Source organism: Simochromis diagramma, unplaced genomic scaffold (assembly GCF_900408965.1).
Source record: "Simochromis diagramma unplaced genomic scaffold, fSimDia1.1 OVJJ01000131.1, whole genome shotgun sequence".
NCBI classification, from domain to species: Eukaryota; Metazoa; Chordata; class Actinopteri; order Cichliformes; family Cichlidae; genus Simochromis; species Simochromis diagramma.
The window spans coordinates 7028035-7046421 of record NW_024387200.1 but is presented as its reverse complement, the minus strand read 5'-3'; the positions used below and the strand labels follow the sequence as shown (position 1 = coordinate 7046421).

General features: G+C 39.5%; 1 protein-coding gene across 2 annotated transcripts; it reads left to right on the top strand.

Annotated features, from left to right (window-relative positions):
* The first annotated feature begins 572 nt into the window (after nucleotides 1–572).
* LOC120745453 (homeobox protein orthopedia B-like) lies at nucleotides 573–6504 on the top strand. 2 transcript variants are annotated; one of them, XM_040050319.1, is made up of 3 exons: nucleotides 573–2128; nucleotides 2459–2853; nucleotides 5157–6504. In XM_040050319.1, exons 1-3 carry the CDS (start codon nucleotides 2092–2094, stop codon nucleotides 5658–5660), a joined length of 936 nt encoding a protein of 311 aa, XP_039906253.1. In that variant the 5' UTR covers nucleotides 573–2091; the 3' UTR covers nucleotides 5661–6504. The 2 variants fall into 2 exon arrangements, with proteins under 2 accessions (XP_039906253.1, XP_039906252.1); XM_040050318.1 differs by having other exon boundaries at nucleotides 573–2167.
* Nucleotides 6505–18387: the final 11883 nt, after the last annotated feature.

The following is an 18387-nucleotide window of genomic DNA, read 5'->3' as shown; positions in this document are numbered from 1 at the left end:
CATAGACCCATTTCAAGTGGGTCCTTCTTATTACAGCAATAAGTTACAGTCTGTGGATCGGACAGCTGAGGGGATATCTGTCATCCAGGCCGTTACTATACCATGTAGGTCTTCAGATGAGTAACTTAAAACATATAGGCCACGATTGATTTTTAACACGTCTCATTTTATGTCCATGTAGAGAAATTAAAATATGGTGTTTTCCATTAAAATATATCGGATTTTAAATAATATACTTTTAAAAAATATTATTATTATTATTATTATTATTATTATTATTATTATTATTATATTTTGATTGCATTTTTTGTTGTTGATTAGTGGTAAAAGGATAACTCATATAACAAAAAAGTGCCCAAAGTTTGCCCAACAACAATAATAATAATAATAACGACTATATATATATATATATATATATATATATATATATATATATATATATATATATATATATATATATATATATATATATATATATATATATACTTTTTTTCACAAACACTTTCCACAGCATACAGACCATCTCGTGGCTCGGGCCCTTCACAAACGCAGTGTTGGCCCTACAACTCCCAATAAAGTGAGTCCCTCTCCTCTCTCCTGGTCTACACGTCTGAATCAAGCGAATCGAGCCTCTGCTGCTGCTGCTGTTGATTGCTTCTCCTGAACCTTCGGGAGATGGTCACAGCTTTCCTCATCTCAGTGCACCATGCACCAGTCCATTTCCTTAAGTTTTCACGCTGTGCCACATATAGGCTACTTCCCCGCGTCCCGGCAGATTGCTGTTGAGGAGCATAAAAGATGAGCTGCCTCCATGTGGTGCAGGAGGGGAGAGAGAGAGGAGTCCTCGCTCGGACGCCTCCTTTGTGTGGCTGAAAAGAAACCTATTTAGTCCCAGGCGGTGGTCTATTCACCAGGCTCACCCTGACATCTGCCAAAAGCCTTCTCTAACCAGCACTGTCTGGAGAAGTAAGAGTGGAGCGCAAATCAATGCGCTGTCCTGTTAATTGTATAATAGACCTACTTATGGACTTCTGCTAAAGGGGCACAATCGTTTAGGGTCCACCACGTCTGATTTTGTTTGAACCAAGCAGGCCTAAATACCTTTAATTGGGCCCGTGTTGATGAAAAGTCGATGGGAGTTAAAGCGGCCGATCACCGACGGTGTTTAAATCCATCTGTACTCGTTTATTTATTTATTTCCACGATTTGTCTCCACAAATCACCTGCCATGAGGGAATGGGAGCTATATTTGTTTTGTTTGTGAGCCAAGGACGGGAGGGAATAGGGGCTCTGAGGGGTTAGAAGGAGGTCTGGTGTGATAACGTTTCTTGTTCTTATTGCCTTTGTGTTTTTTATGACCAATGTCCAAACTGATAAGTACAAAAGAGACTCAATTTGCTCCCCTTAATAAATAAACAGCAACCAGCTTTAAAATTGTAACCGTAGATTTCTGTCCCTTCATTTGCTAAATGAATCCTGGCTTTACTGTGTGAACAGTCTGAATTATACAGTCAAGGGATTTAAAAATTAAGATTTTGATGTGTTCAATTAGAGTGACAATACAGTTTCCCTTTCAAATAAGTGTCAGCTCCTTTAACGAAGTAAAACAAGCCTCTGCATGCGCTCTCCTCCCGTATTTTACATGTGTTTCTATGTACTAACGGAAGTCCTGTCAGGGCACGGACTATATGAGATTAAACAAACACATTAAGATGTTTAACGTGGGATAATTTGAGCATGAAAAGCTAATAAATCAGAGGACGGAATGGCAGAGGATTGAATTGTAGTATTTCGTGCGCGTTTGGGTCTGCGCGTGCGCGCTTACGTGCGCGCCTGTGTTAAAAAAAGAAGGGGGAGTCACGTCGCTGACATTTCCAAGCTCCTGCTCTGATTGGCTCTTATTTGAGGAAGCTCACGGGTTCTTTCAACTAATAAGCGCCTCCCCATCGCTCTAAAGGACATTATAATGCAAGGGACCTCCTTTTTAACCACAAACCGAATTTTCGTTCATTTAGACCATATATACTTTTTAAATTGACCCAAAGTTGTAGGATTTTTTTTGGAGCGCATTTCGCCCTGGAGCGGTACGCGATGCTCTCTCATGCCGACCTCCTGGATGCTCGGCTCGGTGAGTTATCATCACTAAACTCCGGCCCTAAACTCCAGTGTAAGATTTCAACTTTTTGTTTAACGTTGTGAAGTGATAAATAGTCTGTGTGGTTAATTGTGTTAACAACTAAGTGGTTTATCGTTGGTCGAAGCAATTTATAAGTAATTTATCAGCACAGAAAAATTATACCATAAAATACCAACGTAAATGTTGTATATTGTGTTTTTAATGCCATCTGTGCTGCCTGTTATATTTTAAAGACTCAAAGCATTTCATATAACTTTGTTTATAAGACGCTGCGGTACTCGGCATATTTACTCAAATCCCCTCTCCTACTCATCCTCTCAGGGATGAAGGATGCTGCAGACTTACTCGGACACCGAGAAGCTCTCAAATGCCGGCTGGGAGGTGGAGTTCCAGACCAGGGGCATCCGGGAGACATGCCTCCTGGTTCAGACTCTGTTGAAGGAACCACTCTCCTGCCGGGTGAAGACATCGCCACTGTAGGATCCAACTCTGCGGGCATGCCGGTGAACGGGAAGGAGCAGGAGAAGCAGCAGCAACAGCCGCAGCAGAACTCCGGCCAGACCACAAGCCAGCAGAAGCAGAAGCGGCACAGGACGCGTTTCACACCGGCGCAGCTCAATGAGCTGGAGCGAAGCTTCGCCAAAACCCACTACCCTGATATCTTCATGAGGGAGGAACTGGCGCTAAGGATCGGCCTCACCGAGTCCAGAGTTCAGGTAAATACAATAATGCAGAGACTCGCATAACAATTCAGGGTGGGGCTTTGGAACCAGTTTTTTTTACGATTTGTAAATATCCAAAATAAATACATAAATACAAAAAATTAAATAGAATCATCATCAAAATAATTACCATTTCAATCCGCCTGGAAGATAGTGAACAGAATCGGTTGTGTCACAAGAGGAAACCACGTGCCTCTGTGTGTTATTAAAATACATTTTTATTTTTAATCATTCGTCATTTTACCCTAATTAATTTGTAGTTAATTTTCACCCAATACCAAGATATTTTGTGGACGTTTCAAGTTTGGATGAACTGCTTGGAATTTCAAAGCTAACCATTGAAATGGCGCCACTTGCTCAGTCTAAGTTACAATAAGCCAAGACTTAAATGAGAGTCTATACAATATACTTCAAGTAAAGGAGTACATTTTGCTTTTTCAGGTACCGCGTGTGAAATATCTCTCCCCAGTATCACTGTGCATGAAAACGATAGCATAGCCTCGCCGTGTCCAGATTTTCCAGTAATAACTGTTTAAGAAAATAGTTTTTGCTTCAATTGAGTTGCATGACTTAAGTATCCCATAAAATATTCAACTTTAACCTGATATTTGACTAATATTTAATTGTGAGAGCATCCGGTCCACAAAGGGCTCTGTCCAAGGTACTGAAACATTTCTCATTTGAGGATGAGGAATTCGATGGTCATCTGGCTTTTACAAATTCCAGAAAAAATCCTCGTAACGCCACTTATGGAGACTTTTTCTTTTCTTTTTTTCGTTTCTTTGTTTTATTTTGCCTCTGTGCAATTTTGTACTTCCAACAATTACACGGGGAGCATTACGGCTTTGATCATTATCTCTGATTTTTATTCATTTATTTAACCACCTAATAAAATAAATCTTCAAGTACTTGAAGATTTCCTTCCAGATATTTTTCTCGGACTACATTTATGAGAATTTCCGTAACAAAATATGATTACACATTTGTAAAAAAAAAAAAAAAATCTCTCATATTAATCGCACGTGATTATTTGACAGTTTTGAGAAAACTAAAGAGAGAAGGAACATGCTAGGCTCTAATAAACAAAACACATTACCAACCAATTTCAGTCTTATTTATAACAGTGAACGGGTTATTAAACCGTGATGTGAAATTCATGCAAATTATCCCACTGAAAGCAATAAAACCAGTATAATCATTAGTCACCGTAATAATCCATTCTTTATTCCAACCAGTGCAGGATCCTAACCGCTCAGTGCATGCCGGCTCGTAGTCGGTGTTGGTAAACATTAGTGCAGGCCGTGCAGGTGCAGCCTTCAGTGGGCGTGTTGGCCCGAGCGCGTGCCTCCACACAGCCTCTCTCCTTTAAAATGCTCTATCAGCGACGTCTTAATAGGACTCAAGAATATATTGTACTTTTTTAATGGAATGAGAAATTGCATTTTCTTTCCCCCCGAGTGTAATGGGTTTGGGCGACGTTTCACGGCTGGCTGAGCGGAATGAGAGCGAGATTTCACTTTTAATATGGAGGCATCGACTCACGGCCTCGTGCGCGCATTAATCACACCCGAAGATGAAATCTTTATAAAGCCCAGCGGTGTCGCGCGTGCGTTTTCAGCTGTATGGCTCGGTGTGTTTGTGGGTTTTCTCGCGTATAGCCAACAGACGGGCATTTTTTATTTTCGCATAGATGCTGTACAGCGATGCGGGCCATTTGTATTTAAGCCCGCGCAATATTTAGGGCAATTTTCAGTTAATCTGCTTGTAAATAAGATGTTAGAAAGATAAATTGCTCGACTCCTTGCTGTAACAAACGCTCTGACGCACACATTTTTACACCACAGCTATTTCTGTCTCCTACAGAATATAAATGTTCTCTTACTTTTGTTTTATTTACTGGACATTTTTTTTTACAATTTCTTTCGAAATACTTCGCTTCATCTTTAGAGATTCGAAACTTTCGACACTCCCAAAAGCTTATTTTGAGGTTTGGGGTTATAAGTACACTATTAAAATTTTCTCTGACTGTTGGCCAACAATTATTCAAAGTGGTTGGCCTTAGAAAAGTCCTGGGCCAAGAGAAGAGGTCTAATAATAATTCGATTAAATTTAGTTTGTTTCACCTCAAAATGAGATTATTGTGGTGAAGAATGCTATTATTGTGTCCATTGCAATATGGCTTCATATGGATGAGAACGTGACATCTTTCCTGGTTAAAATAAACACACAGTGCCCAAGAAATATATCCCGTATGTTTCTCAGTACCCCTAAATGTCGATTTGTGTCTCTGATTTCAGGTTTGGTTCCAGAATAGACGCGCTAAGTGGAAGAAAAGGAAGAAGACCACTAATGTTTTCCGTGCACCGGGTACCCTGCTCCCAACACCGGGCCTGCCACAGTTTTCTGCCGCTGCCGCCATGGAGAACAGCCTGTGCTCCTTCCACGCCAACGACTCTCGCTGGGCTACGGGGATGCCGGGGGTCTCCCAGCTGCAGCTCCCCCCCGCTCTGGGTCGCCAGCCAGGCATGGCGCAGTCACTGTCACAGTGCAGCCTTGGTCCAGGCCCGCCACCAAACTCCATGGGTCTCTCTAACGGCCTGTCCTCCAACGGCTCCGGTCTGCAGTCCCACCTCTACCAGACGCCTTTTCCAGGAATGTCGGCCTCCCTCTCCGGCCCCACGAACGTATCGGGCTCCCCACAGCTGTGTAGCTCCCCGGACAGTGACATGTGGAGAGGAACGAGCATCGCGTCTCTGAGGCGCAAAGCGCTGGAGCACACAGTGTCCATGAGTTTCACTTAGTGACTTTTGACCACACCGCACCCTATTCCACCAAACACCCCTCTCCCAGCCCCGCCTGGCTCCTTGTTTTTTCCTGTTTTTAATCCAGCTATTTAGATCAAAATGAGAGAACGAATGAAGTAATCAGGCCTTAAATGTGAGGAGAAAAAAAAGAGGTAAATGCCACCTCATAAAGACCAAATAATGATAATAACAAAAGGACAACATTTATTGACAAACGGAAGAAAAAAATGGGGTTATTTATCTCGTTAATTCAAACGGATTTTTTTCTTACCAGCTATTGTTGATAAATACTATTGTAATGATCTTTAGACTATAGGCCCTAATTACCGAGAGCCAAACAATCGTCGTATTTACGTTGTCATTGAGCGTGTCTTTACGCACGTTATTGTGTTCAGGTGAGGTTGTGTTATGTCAAACGGTTATTTATAAGATTGGGTATTTTGATAGCAGCCTGCCACACACGCACCAAACTGACAGTGAGCCTACTGAACTGGGTCTCGGGCATGCACTGTGCATGTGGATTTAATAATTAAAGGAGAAAACGGTGCCCACTCAGACTGAACAGGTGCTTTTGTTTGGTGACCTCAGTTTCGTCTGCATGGGACGGGATCACACACACACACGGGCGATCTTTCAGTAGGCCTACTCTGTTTTAGGATGTTTTGTGTAGATAAAACATTCTTGCTATGTACCCGCTGGTCTTTTTTGTGACATGTTTTAACTTATTGTATGTGATATTACTTGACACATTTCTTAAATGTTTGATCTTACATCGAAATGCACCACATTGACGGGTTTGTACCAATTTAAAATGAGCAAACAAATAAAAATAATTTTCAAGAATGTCAAAACAAGAATGATGTATGTCTCCATTAAATTTAAACGCATAATGAGTATTTTGAATACATTTCCAAGGACGGTGAAGCGTTTGCTACGATATCTATTAGGGCGCAAATGTAGCTTTAGTCTGAATTTAAAGAAAATACTGTACGTATGTTTAGTTTAGGCGACTTGAACTATCCATTGCCTTGGATTATCCACAGTTACATGTTATCAGTACGCGTCTGACTGCTATATGACATAATTTTGTTGCACAAATTATTATTTTTTTGGTTATTGCTCAGTGACCTAAAGAGGTGTTTTTGCAGGGTTTATGAGGAGACAGGGTTAAAGGGTTTGTGAAGGGTGACTGGTCTTATGGTGGCAGACAGCAGCGGTAAAGATACCAGGCTGAGATGTCAGCGCTGTGATGTGACGGTCATTGATTTTAACCATGACGGTCATCCCACTGAACACACTGGATGGACTGAAACTAAACGGAGGGATCGCAAGGCTACGACTCAAAGGAATACACCAGCTTATACTGTATAACTTATATGCTTAGGTAAAGGTTGGTGCTATGACCCTAGCACGCTAAAAAGGAAGTTAAAAATTGCTCCATTATGCTATCCAAAGAGGTCATTATAGGAGTGCTAGACGACATGAAAATATCCACATATTATTCTATGAATGGAACAAAACCAGGACCGTGGAAAGCAGCAACCACTTTATTTGATCAATGATTTAAATGTAAAGTTTATTCTAATATGGAGCCAGAGAGGAAATAGTAAATTGCTGTCATTTGCTCTTAGCTAGTGGATGTTTGTTAATGATATTGTTATTATATCAAAACCGGAGATACCTCCGTTTAATTACTTACAGTTTATAACATCTGGATCAGTTTAGGACTTTTCCATCATGCAATTTTAACTCAAATGGTTATAGCTAGCAATTTTAGACCAGGATGTTGGATAATACCAATGTAAATAGCATACCTGTTAAAAGTGGGATTGTCAGTAAGCTAGAAAACACAAGGATCCAAACGCATACTAACAATATATATAAAAATATTAAAATTATGATTAAAATACAGCAATAAGCTCTTGGCAAGTGTATCAGAGGTGTTATGTAAACATTAAGCGTGGAGCTCAATATTGTGCTCTTCAGTCTGTTCCACAATGCATTAGCAATAACGTGTTCATGGGCAAATCACTATTTGTGTGCCTGTCAGTCAGCACCATAACAACACCATATTAATTAAATCAAATTATATTTTAGATGTTGCTTTGGGAAGTTTTCTTACCATTTTCTACATGTTACACATAAGAAAAGTTATATATAAGTTATATATACATAATATGTTTTGTCACTTCCAACAGGACAAAATTGATCCATGTGGTTAACTTAACCAATGTAGTAGACTCACAGTTAGTGTGTAAAGAGTCGGCGATTAAGCTGGTAAAACCAAGCTGAAACAGATAATAGAATGGTAGTTATATATTTAAAAATGCAATCCAGTGAAGCATTTATGAATCAAAACTCATTAACCCAAATCTGGTAAACTGACATGTTTTCAGATGTAATGGATAATATTCATTATTCATTACATCAGGTTTATGATTAGCTCTATAATGTTTAAAACATTACATGCACATCATGACAAAAAAATACAAATCAACTGTATGAGGCAGTTTGCTTTTGTACCTTTTCATCATTTGACATTTATCTAAAATTCCTCATTACTTGCCAATCAGTTCTGTAATAGGAAAACCTCTCACCTTGTTTATGTTGCTTTGATTTTAAATTATCCTGATGTGATGTGTGATGTCTATAGCCTCAGAAGCAGCCCTGAATGTGGTAAATACAATTTTTCCATTATGAAAGTTAGCAGACCTCACTGTCTGTGTCAAAGAGTGTAAGTGTCAGCTTAGCCTGAAATCACAGTAGCTCAAATTAATCAGCGTGTTAACCTCATCTCGCTGCCGGTGCTGAGGCCAATTTATGGTCACGGGATGGTAATTGATGAGATATGGCATTACCATAAGCAGTCCCACTGCCTGTAAACTTATAATTGGAGTTTCTGTAACAATGCTGTGAGGTTAAACAAAGGATTAATCATAATTAACAAAAGTATATTACTTTCCCCATATTAAACAGTTGGCTCCCACCTTTTCTATTAGCATAAATTTGTTTGCAGTCATTTATGGAATTATTGGAAATACCAACTCAAGTCGAGACCCTGAAAAATTCATTTATTCCATTCTGTGTGTATATATGAGAGAGCCAGAGAATAAAAGCCTGTGCTTCTGCTTGGAGAAATTAACTTGAATGAGATGGCCTAAAACAAAGTTTTCCACCAAGCAATAAAAACTTTTTTGACTTAAGGTATTTTAGGATGTGTCATATGTTCCCAGCAGGATCACAAGTGGCTACACTAACAAATGCAGTGATTGTGTTACATTGTTTAGTGTATAACACACCAGCATATACAGAGGAAGGAAAACCTAAAAACAACTGAAAGCAATGGAAATCGTTATGAATGTAAATGAAAATGGAAAACGCTGCAATCCAGCACCAGTGTCAACCTGAGATATGAAGCAGATGTTTAACCCACTCGACCAACCTTTCTGCTTTCACTTTACATTTCAAAGTAAATGCCATCTTTTGTAAAACAGAAATTTAAAACTTACTAATTACCAAGTTGTTGTTGTTTTTTTTTAAACTGATTGACTGTTTACATTATAACTTGAGGCCATTGCTTATCCGTCTTGTAAACAGTATTTACATCCTAGTGGGAGTCAATCAATGAATCCAGGAGGCCCACCCACTCTCCAGAGACTTGCAATTACCAGATACTGCGTGGCAGTTGATCAAAAACGATAACAGCCACAGCCAAAATGACTACTGCTCCACCCATTCAGACAGGAGCTGTAGTGGTGTCAGCCTGAGTGTATGTTGTGTTTCTGCTAAATCTAGTTCTATGCATAGCTCAGCCCACCAGATCCGGCCCTGTGCTGACTACTGTGTCCTGGGCTGCAGTAACAGATGTGAAATCACATTACCCAAACGCTGCAATTAGTCTCACTCGCTCGCGGGTTAATGAGTTTGTGGAAATGTGCGACCCATTCCTCATTAGGTAATTTCTCATGCACTGATGAGAGAGGGAGAGAGAGAGAGATGTGGGTATACCAAGTTAGTAGAAATGACACATAGTTTGCTGCAAGGTATACTGTAAAGCAACATACAGCTCAGGGAGGGGGTTTTATCACCATACTCACATAGGTCTTCTTCTATTTGCATTAAAATAAAAATATTTGTGACATATGACTTGAATTCATAAAAACGGGTCACCATTTCCTCTGTTATGTCAAGAGTTCCTTTGCAGAGGGTTTGTAGTGCAGCTTCTGTCATCTGCTGCAGTTATATATGACTTTCTCATTATGGTGTGACTATGCTTTTTGCCTTGCTGTGAGGCCACAGAGCCTGCGTGTGAATAGACAGCCCAGGGCAAAGCTCTGTCACCACACAATGGACAACAACAAAAGAACTAATTAGCAATCAATTACCGACATGTTTCTGTCCTGCACCTTTTATGTGGTTAGAGTGTAGGGCAGGTTACCACCACTCAACATGTCCCATTCACACAGACACATACACACGTACACACACAGACCACCTTCTGCCTGTATGTGTGTGTGCGTGTGTGTAGTTTCTGGTTGATTTGGATGATTGCAGGGATGTACGTCGTAGCCCAGGGACACACGGTTTTCCGGAAGAGAATGCAACCTCTCTCATAAAGGTAAAAAAAAATAAAAATCTTCAAATTATTCCAATTTAGGCCTTTAGAGGAAGTTGCTTTTCACCATGTCTGCACCCAAGAGTGCAAAAGATAGTTGTTCATTAGCCTCATCTGTGCCAATCAGTCTCTAAACTCTCCTTTGTTGTATCTCATTGCTTCTCTTCATTGTTATTATTACTTGTAGTTGATGTAAAGGGCAAATTTCATTTCATTAAAGAAGACTGAATCCACAATTTCATAAAAAAAACAGCATCGGTAAAGTAGATTTAGTGTCTAATTTGAGCACGTACCTTGCTCATTTCACCATGTTCCTCTCTGTTGCTGTGTAACACACGCACACCCACACACGCACACACAGTGACATCTGGGCGAAAGTGTGCTGTGAAGAGTCTGCGAGTGCCTCTCATGATAACAACTCTGCATCTCAACAACCTACATCCATCATCATCAACACTAACATCTGCTCTGAGCCTCAGCCTTAAATCTCTTTCTACTCCCCCAGCCCTTTACTCCTCTCTTTTTTCCACCCTCTCTTCCCCTTTCTTACACTCAGCAGCTCTTCTTTTGCTCCTTAAGATGTTTATGAAAAGATGTTTATGAAAAGAGGCCCCTTTTTATATAACTCTCCTTCCTGTGCTCTGACCAAATCCCGTCATCTGCTGATTATGTGTAGACATGCTTTTGTTTAAACCAGCCTTAGAAATCAATATTTAATGATGATGTTATCAGTGCTTTTATGTGTAATTTAGCCCGAATGTCAGTATGAATGAGACTCTGTCAGGTTTATGACGTCAAGCATTTATTTTCTGTTAATGGGTGCTCCTGGTGGTACACAAACCAAAACCCAGTGGACGTCTGATGGATTTGTCTGTTTCATTTCTGTTCACGCATGCATTCACAGGCAGGCGTGCATGCATACACCACATAACCACCTTTAAACACACACACACACACACACACACACACACACACACACACACACACACACACACACACACACACACACACACACACACACTTTATTTGATTATTATTTATTATTTTACTATTGAAAATAAATGAAGTGGAAATTTGACGTGTAAAAATAGCTGATAAATTCCAGAAATACCACACTGTGATTGCTGTATAATACTAGAAAATGGCATTGAATGCAATGGCACTGTCCACATTAGTCTGAGCTTAAAACACAATCAATCAAAGCAAGTTTGTTTCCAAACAAACTGCTTTTTTTTTTGACAGTCACCTCTTCAGCTCTGGGAGCCAACACTGTTGAGAGGCAATAATCATGATAGTTTTTTCAGTCATTTTTCTCCCAATAACAAGCCATTTTTAATCCAATTAGGAGTGCTAACATGAGAGGCATAATACCACGGCCCCTGGGACAGATGAGAGAATATGCAGGACATTTATCCCGACAGTCAATATTGGATTTCTCACTAAGCAGCTGTGCCTGCTCTCTCTGACATTCTCCACCTCTGCACAGTGATCCGTCCTGATTAAAGCGGCTTTTCTACTTTATCAACATTCATTACATGACCTGGTCATGCATGGCCACGGAAACCAGGAGTAGCAAAGTTACATGCCTCACGTCGGGGTTTTCCTACTGCACTTTTTCTTTTTATTCAACTGTCTAGTGAAAAATGATATATCACTTGGCGTTCTGTTTCATTCTAGACGGGGTTTTGAAATTGTAAGAGCAGACAAGTGTGTTCTGGTATTCCCCGAAAACTTTTCTCACCTACACTGAAAGGGTAGATTTGTTTTCAAAGGTTAAAGCAGAATACAGCTGGGTAAACTGGTTTAGTATTACAGCATAAAGCAGGTATGTGACTAAATCATCCAACTGTTGTGATGCCTAATTTTGTGATTTGATTTTCTGAATCCATGAATTTTAATCCTGGGTGAATCTGATTTTTGCTTGTATTTGTTGTTTTGCTATTCGTTCACCTTTGTTAAGACAGAAAGATAATTCAATGTGAAACTCTTCAGGTTGAACAAGTAACAAAGAGCTGCCAGTAAAGCCAACAGCAGCTAAACAGTGCCACCTTCTGGTAGCTGTCTGGTAGCTCGCAGCGCTGTTTTTTAATCGTTCATGCCATTTTTTTTTCTCAAGAAAATCCAGACAGATGGTCAATAGATTTTATTTCACCTCGGTATCACTTAATCACTTAATGAAATATGTCTGTTAACTCTGCAGAGAATTATTTTTCCATCAAAACCTAGTTAATAAAACAGAAAGTGGATGAAAAAAGGGCTGCTGTTTATAGCTGATTGCAGTCGATAAATTTATGCAGTGTACTGAATCATTGTCATTGAATACATTGATTATGTAGACTAATCAATGTGTATTAGGCTGGATAAGACTGCCCAGACCACAGTGAGCCTGAATGATGAAGGAACACATTTAAAGGCCCACCCATCTCTGCCTTGAGCAGACATGTTTCAGAGTGTGAGGAAACTCTAAGCAGGTGGAAGAAAATGTTTGTTTTATATTTTTTAAACTGATGCACAAGATCAGTATGAGCTGTATAAAAAGATTTTCATTATGCTGGCATTCAGGCAAAGTCTGTCAATATATAAAGCAAGAAAAGTTCCCCTCCTCCGAAGAGTTAAGAGATAAATAATGTTGCCCAGGACTTAGCTAGAAGTATTTGGAGCTGACCTAAAATCATTTTTTGAAGGAGTAAGAGGTTTTAACAGCCAATTAAAGACCTTCAACTATATACTTGTCTTCTGCACTGTTCCTGCCTGCCTAACAAATGGCAACTGTCTTGCCACAAGGTACTCTCAGGCTCTCTCAAGTTAGCCACTGACTCACATAAATAAAAACATCAGACAAGTGTCTGCTTTTTTTCCCACAGTCACTGCTTGAAATTGAAAAAATGATTTCCAAGATATGAGCTGAAAGGCCACTGTCTGACATACAGGAGCCTCCAGAGACTTTGTACAAATAGGAGCATGGCCTGAAGAACCAAAGTGTGTTCCATAACAATAAAAAGTGGTCCTAAATCATTAACCCAGCAGGTAAATGTATTCGCTTTTGCAAAAACAACATCAAGCCACCAAATCCCTATGACTAAGGGTGATTTTTGCATTATTTGTTTAAAGAAAGTTTAAGCAATAGCTTAAACTTTGGTATGTGTTATTTTACCATACCAGGTTTGGTGAGCACTGATATTGAGGATCATGCTTGAGTTAGTTACTACACTTTATGTAAGACTTTGTTTTATTACCAAAAAAACAAAACAAAGTGTATAAAGAAAGTAATATAATAGAAGCATACACATGAAATAGTGAGTTTTATTTTATTTTTTTAGTTTGAGTAATCGATTTCATCATCCAAACAAAGTATAAGTATAAGTATTTATTTATTGTCATTGTCAGAAAACAATGAAATTGCGTTTGGGGCTTCCATACAACCCATAAATAAAATAATGAAGAAAAAATGGAAAAACTGGAGTTGATTTGTTTTAAGTGATTATCTTACTCCCTAAGCTTTTCTGTTAAATCCTGCTCTCTGTTTATATCAGTTTACCTAATTGTGTTTCATTGGGGAAAGTGGTCCCTGTTGGCTCCAGAACAATTATTTTGCATCACACTTTGTAATTATACTATTATGTAGAATTATTCTCATCGTCTGCATGCACCATCAATCATCCCAGTATAATTTGTGAATGTGCTTACTAGGAAACAGACAACAAAAAAGCTCTTCACATCATGTTCCAGTGGCTCGTTTCAGTGTATACAATACCTCAGTATTTTATTCTTAATATTAGCATAATCCGTGTTTGTTCAATAGCCTCGCCAATAATAGATTGAAGATTTTTTTTAAAAGATGTACGTTAAGAAAAAACGGTTTTTATCTAAATGTATTTTGTGCATTTATTATTTTTCTTTTTAATGTGTTGTCCCTATAACCCATAAATGCTTCAGCATGATCTCTTCTGACTACATAATGCATCACACAAAAGTCTAACTGATAAAAACCAAACCAAATAAACAGGCCAGTGTCAGATGGGAGTCACCAGACCTCCCCTGAAGAACTTGGTTGGAAGGTAATTAAAAGAAGAGTGTGTTATCCATCGCTCCTCATTAATGCACTTTGAATTAGCCACTTTCAAGGGAGAGGAATGGGGAGGAGGGGACAAAGGAGAAAATCCATGCAGACTTTAAAGTAATCTCTCTCTGTCAGGTTGGTCCAAATGGGGAGGGTCAGCTCATTACAGCCTACACAGGAGATGAATGGGTCAGTCAGGCAGTGGGGAGAGCCGGGCTGGACCGCTGTGTTGACAGACAGATCCGCACAAGAAATGTGTGTTCCTGTGTGTGTAAAGGAGGCAACACACAATGAAGAAAAAAATCAAAAATACTTAGCTACATGTGTACGTTTGCCAGGGAGCAGGTGTTCAAAAGGAGGTTGCATGCTGGGCAGTAAGACAGGGTTAAGACACTAATGTCTGCAGTCAACAATCACTGTGATTTAACTTTAACCACATGGAGGGGTGACTGTCACATCTTGCCAGCTGGGGCAATCATCCCAGATACAGCAAATCACACTCCTTTAAGGTTTTTTTAAACTGCTTCTATCTTTAGGAAAATCCTGGTAAACCAAATCAGTTGCCTTTTTGAGAAAACTGTGGGAAGGATTTGTCATTGCCACTTGGAGCGTCATTGAGAAGTTACCACTGATTCGTGCATTTCTTGAAGCAAAAATAGACCTGTTTCTGCATCTGCCACCAGATGGTGTTGTAGCCTTTTGTCTGGTGAAGACAGAAGCAGCTGGCTCCTCGCTTGTTTTTCTTAGTGATGGTATTTATGGTATCTAAATTTAAAACATTTTAAACACATCTGAATTTGATGTTCTGATTTTAATATTCAAATGTACTGGGGGGTTTTCTGTCCGTTTTTTCATATCACAATTACTGGGATATTCTTGTGTGCTGCTGGTTTAGTCATGCTAGTACTGTATTTTTATGGTTCCCCAAGAATAACACATTTACAGAGAAAGTTCATCCATGTGTAGCACAGGATGGCAATTCATTCATTCTTTCTCACCCTTCATTCAGTCAGGGTGATACACTGGGGGAGGTAATAGGGGAAGAGTGGTTGTTAAATATGGTTATTAGATTAGAAAATGAACTCTTCAAATAGGCCAGCACTGAGGGAATTGCTGTATCTGTTCATCATTTAGAGCAGTATAATCAGACTCTGGGGTTACGTGTTCATTAAAATCTATCAATTCATTTAATAAATTGGATTTTAACAATTACAGTATGTATCACAGCTCCGCATCACACATACGCACACATCACATCACATGAAATTGCTAAGGGACGAGCATTTAACACCAGGAAATACACACACATGGGCACTCACCACGTAGCATTTTGCGAGCATTTTCCCTTTCCTGTGGTGTCATTCAGATTAGCAAAACACACTTCAAACAGTGAGACTCTGGCTAATAGGTTGAGGCATCTTCACAACGCAATGACTCTGTGAGGCAACTAATTATTAACACTGACTACTGGCTTTTAGATGAAAGTAACACACCTCGAATAGGTCATCAGCATTAAAAGTCAACAGGCTGACAGGCTGTTATAGTAAATGTTATTCATTATGTTCATTATTTTTTGTGGTTTGTTGTTCTGTGTGGCATCATAGACCTTAATAACGATGGAAAAAAAATGTCAGCTATAATTAGCTCAAGGCGCACTTACGCACAGTCTCTCATCTTCATTTCAGATGAATGACAGAAAGAGAGGGCTATTTTATCAGATGTGTGTATGAGCGCTGACAGGCTGATCATCATCTCTTACACTCAGCTACATCTGAGTTTGACCTTTCACAGCGGCAGCACAGGCAGCTAAAAGTGGTCAACTCTAAATGACTTTCCTATGTCAAAACAAACTGAACTACATCGCAGACTCTCCCTCTCCCTTGTTGGCTCTTTCTCACTTTCTCCTTCCGGACACATATTCCGGTCTTTTTCCTTTTTTCGTGTGCAGTATACGGTATGACTCACTGCTCATTTTGTTCTCACTTTGTCCAAAGATGTTATTTAGACCACAGCTGTCCATTTTGATTTCCTGGCTGTCAAATTGGCCAGCAAAAACAAGTAAAATAAATGAACAAAAATCTAAGCAAAGAGGTTATATCTCTCTAAACGCAGAAGAAAGCAGGCTATAGCACAAGCACAAATCTGTGGCAAAATTTGGTGGTATTCTACTCCGTCTAATAGAGGTCTACTTGCAGTATCTGAAACAGTGGAACACAAAGCACCTTTTATCAAACTGCTATCAAACTGCTATGTGAAATATAAACAATCATTGTAGTATCCTCTCTCTAATTATCCTCTCTAATCTGATGAGTGTTTGACTAACTGACCTCAGTCAGTAAGTCAGACTTCAGACTTCTTGCAGAGAAACACCTCATTTCCTCACTATTCCTTTATTAGAGACGGGGAGCTAAAACACGTCCTTAAAAAGATAGTTGTCACAGTTGTCACAGATGTCTCTTAAGTCTTAATAGTAACCAGCAAGTGAGTCAAAAGTTGTCGCACATATTAGTCCCATCAGGCCACAAGTTGCTGATCAGAAAGCAGAAGCAGGAACAGAAAAGATTCTTTATATAGAATCAAAGATGTATTAATTCAAATAATTAATCATTATGGAAAAGATGCTTGGTATAAACTGAGTGATTATCAATCAAGTAAGTTTCTTTCGACCAAATTCCATCAACATTTTACATTGAACGTATGCAACACAATGGCATCGAAAATTTACATGCAATCAAATTACTTAAATGCAGCATTTTGGAAATGGGGATGAAACACAAAATAAGCAGTAACTCCAGCCTATCCCACTTGTCAGAGTACACTTCAGCTCATAATTCAAATAAAAAACTCGATTTAGGATCAGTGAACACTTTAACATGCTTTTCACTGAACTGTGAGAGGTTGTTGAGGTGCATAGAGAGAACATACATGCTCAGAAAAACTCTAAACCAAGCTAGAAGATTCATGGCAATGTCACCGTGAGGTAGCAGCACTAACCACTGCAGTTCTGTGCTCCCCGATGCCCAAATGTCAGGCAAATGTAATAGACTGAAACCAAATTGAAAGTGGTTCTATAGCTGAAGGTTGACTCATGACTGGCACTGCATAAACTCTGACTCATTCAGTATCTCAAAGGACATCTGAGAATTCATGACTTTTGCAATCTGAGCATTCATGTCCGAAAAGTGTATATATAAAAGAGCGCATGAGGTTCATTTTCTCTCCGCCAAAGTCTCAATATATTCATTTGTGTGACAAACTGCAGGAAAAAGTGGAGAGTGCAGATGCTTCCACCCTGGACCACTGCACCATACAATTAAGCAGTTAACATCCAGTCATCTATAAAAATTCAGAGCAGGCCCATTCAGTTCTGCTTTTGTATCAAGATGGCAAGAGGAAAATATCGAAGGGACTTTATAAGAGGGCTTATTGTTGGGGCACAGATGGCAGGTGCTTCAGTCAAATAGCCTATTCCATTAACAGGTGTTTTCATAGGAATGGTGAAGTGACATCAGCATTTAGATCTATGGAAATTTTACAGAAACACAGAATATTTGGTCTGACATTGCCTATTTGATGATTGTGATGCTCCTGCATTAGTGTGATATGCAAGTAAAAATAAAGCGGGAGTTCTTCCTCCTGACTGTGTCAGTAAGAAGAGTCCATCAAAAAATAGAGTCGTATTGTATTAAGATTCATTTCGATCCTTATTACAGAGATGAATGCACACTGAAGAGTTCAGTGGTGCAAAACCCAGAGGCACTGGTCTAGAGACACATGTGGGAGAAGTGGTATCAGATGAGTCATCGTTCATCACAGTTGGGCAAATGTGACGCACAGAAAGAGACTGGTACAGGCATGAATGCTTGACCTCCACTGTAAGGGGGATCCATAACCTCTGTAATAGCTCAGGAGTATTTTGCTATCATTGTTTGAGTGCATTTTTCTCCTTAGAGTTAAGGATCACTGCAAATCAAAATAAAGTTGTTCGGAGTGATCCTAGTAATCCTACCTACCCAGTTATGCAGTTATAGTGAATCATTTCTATCCTT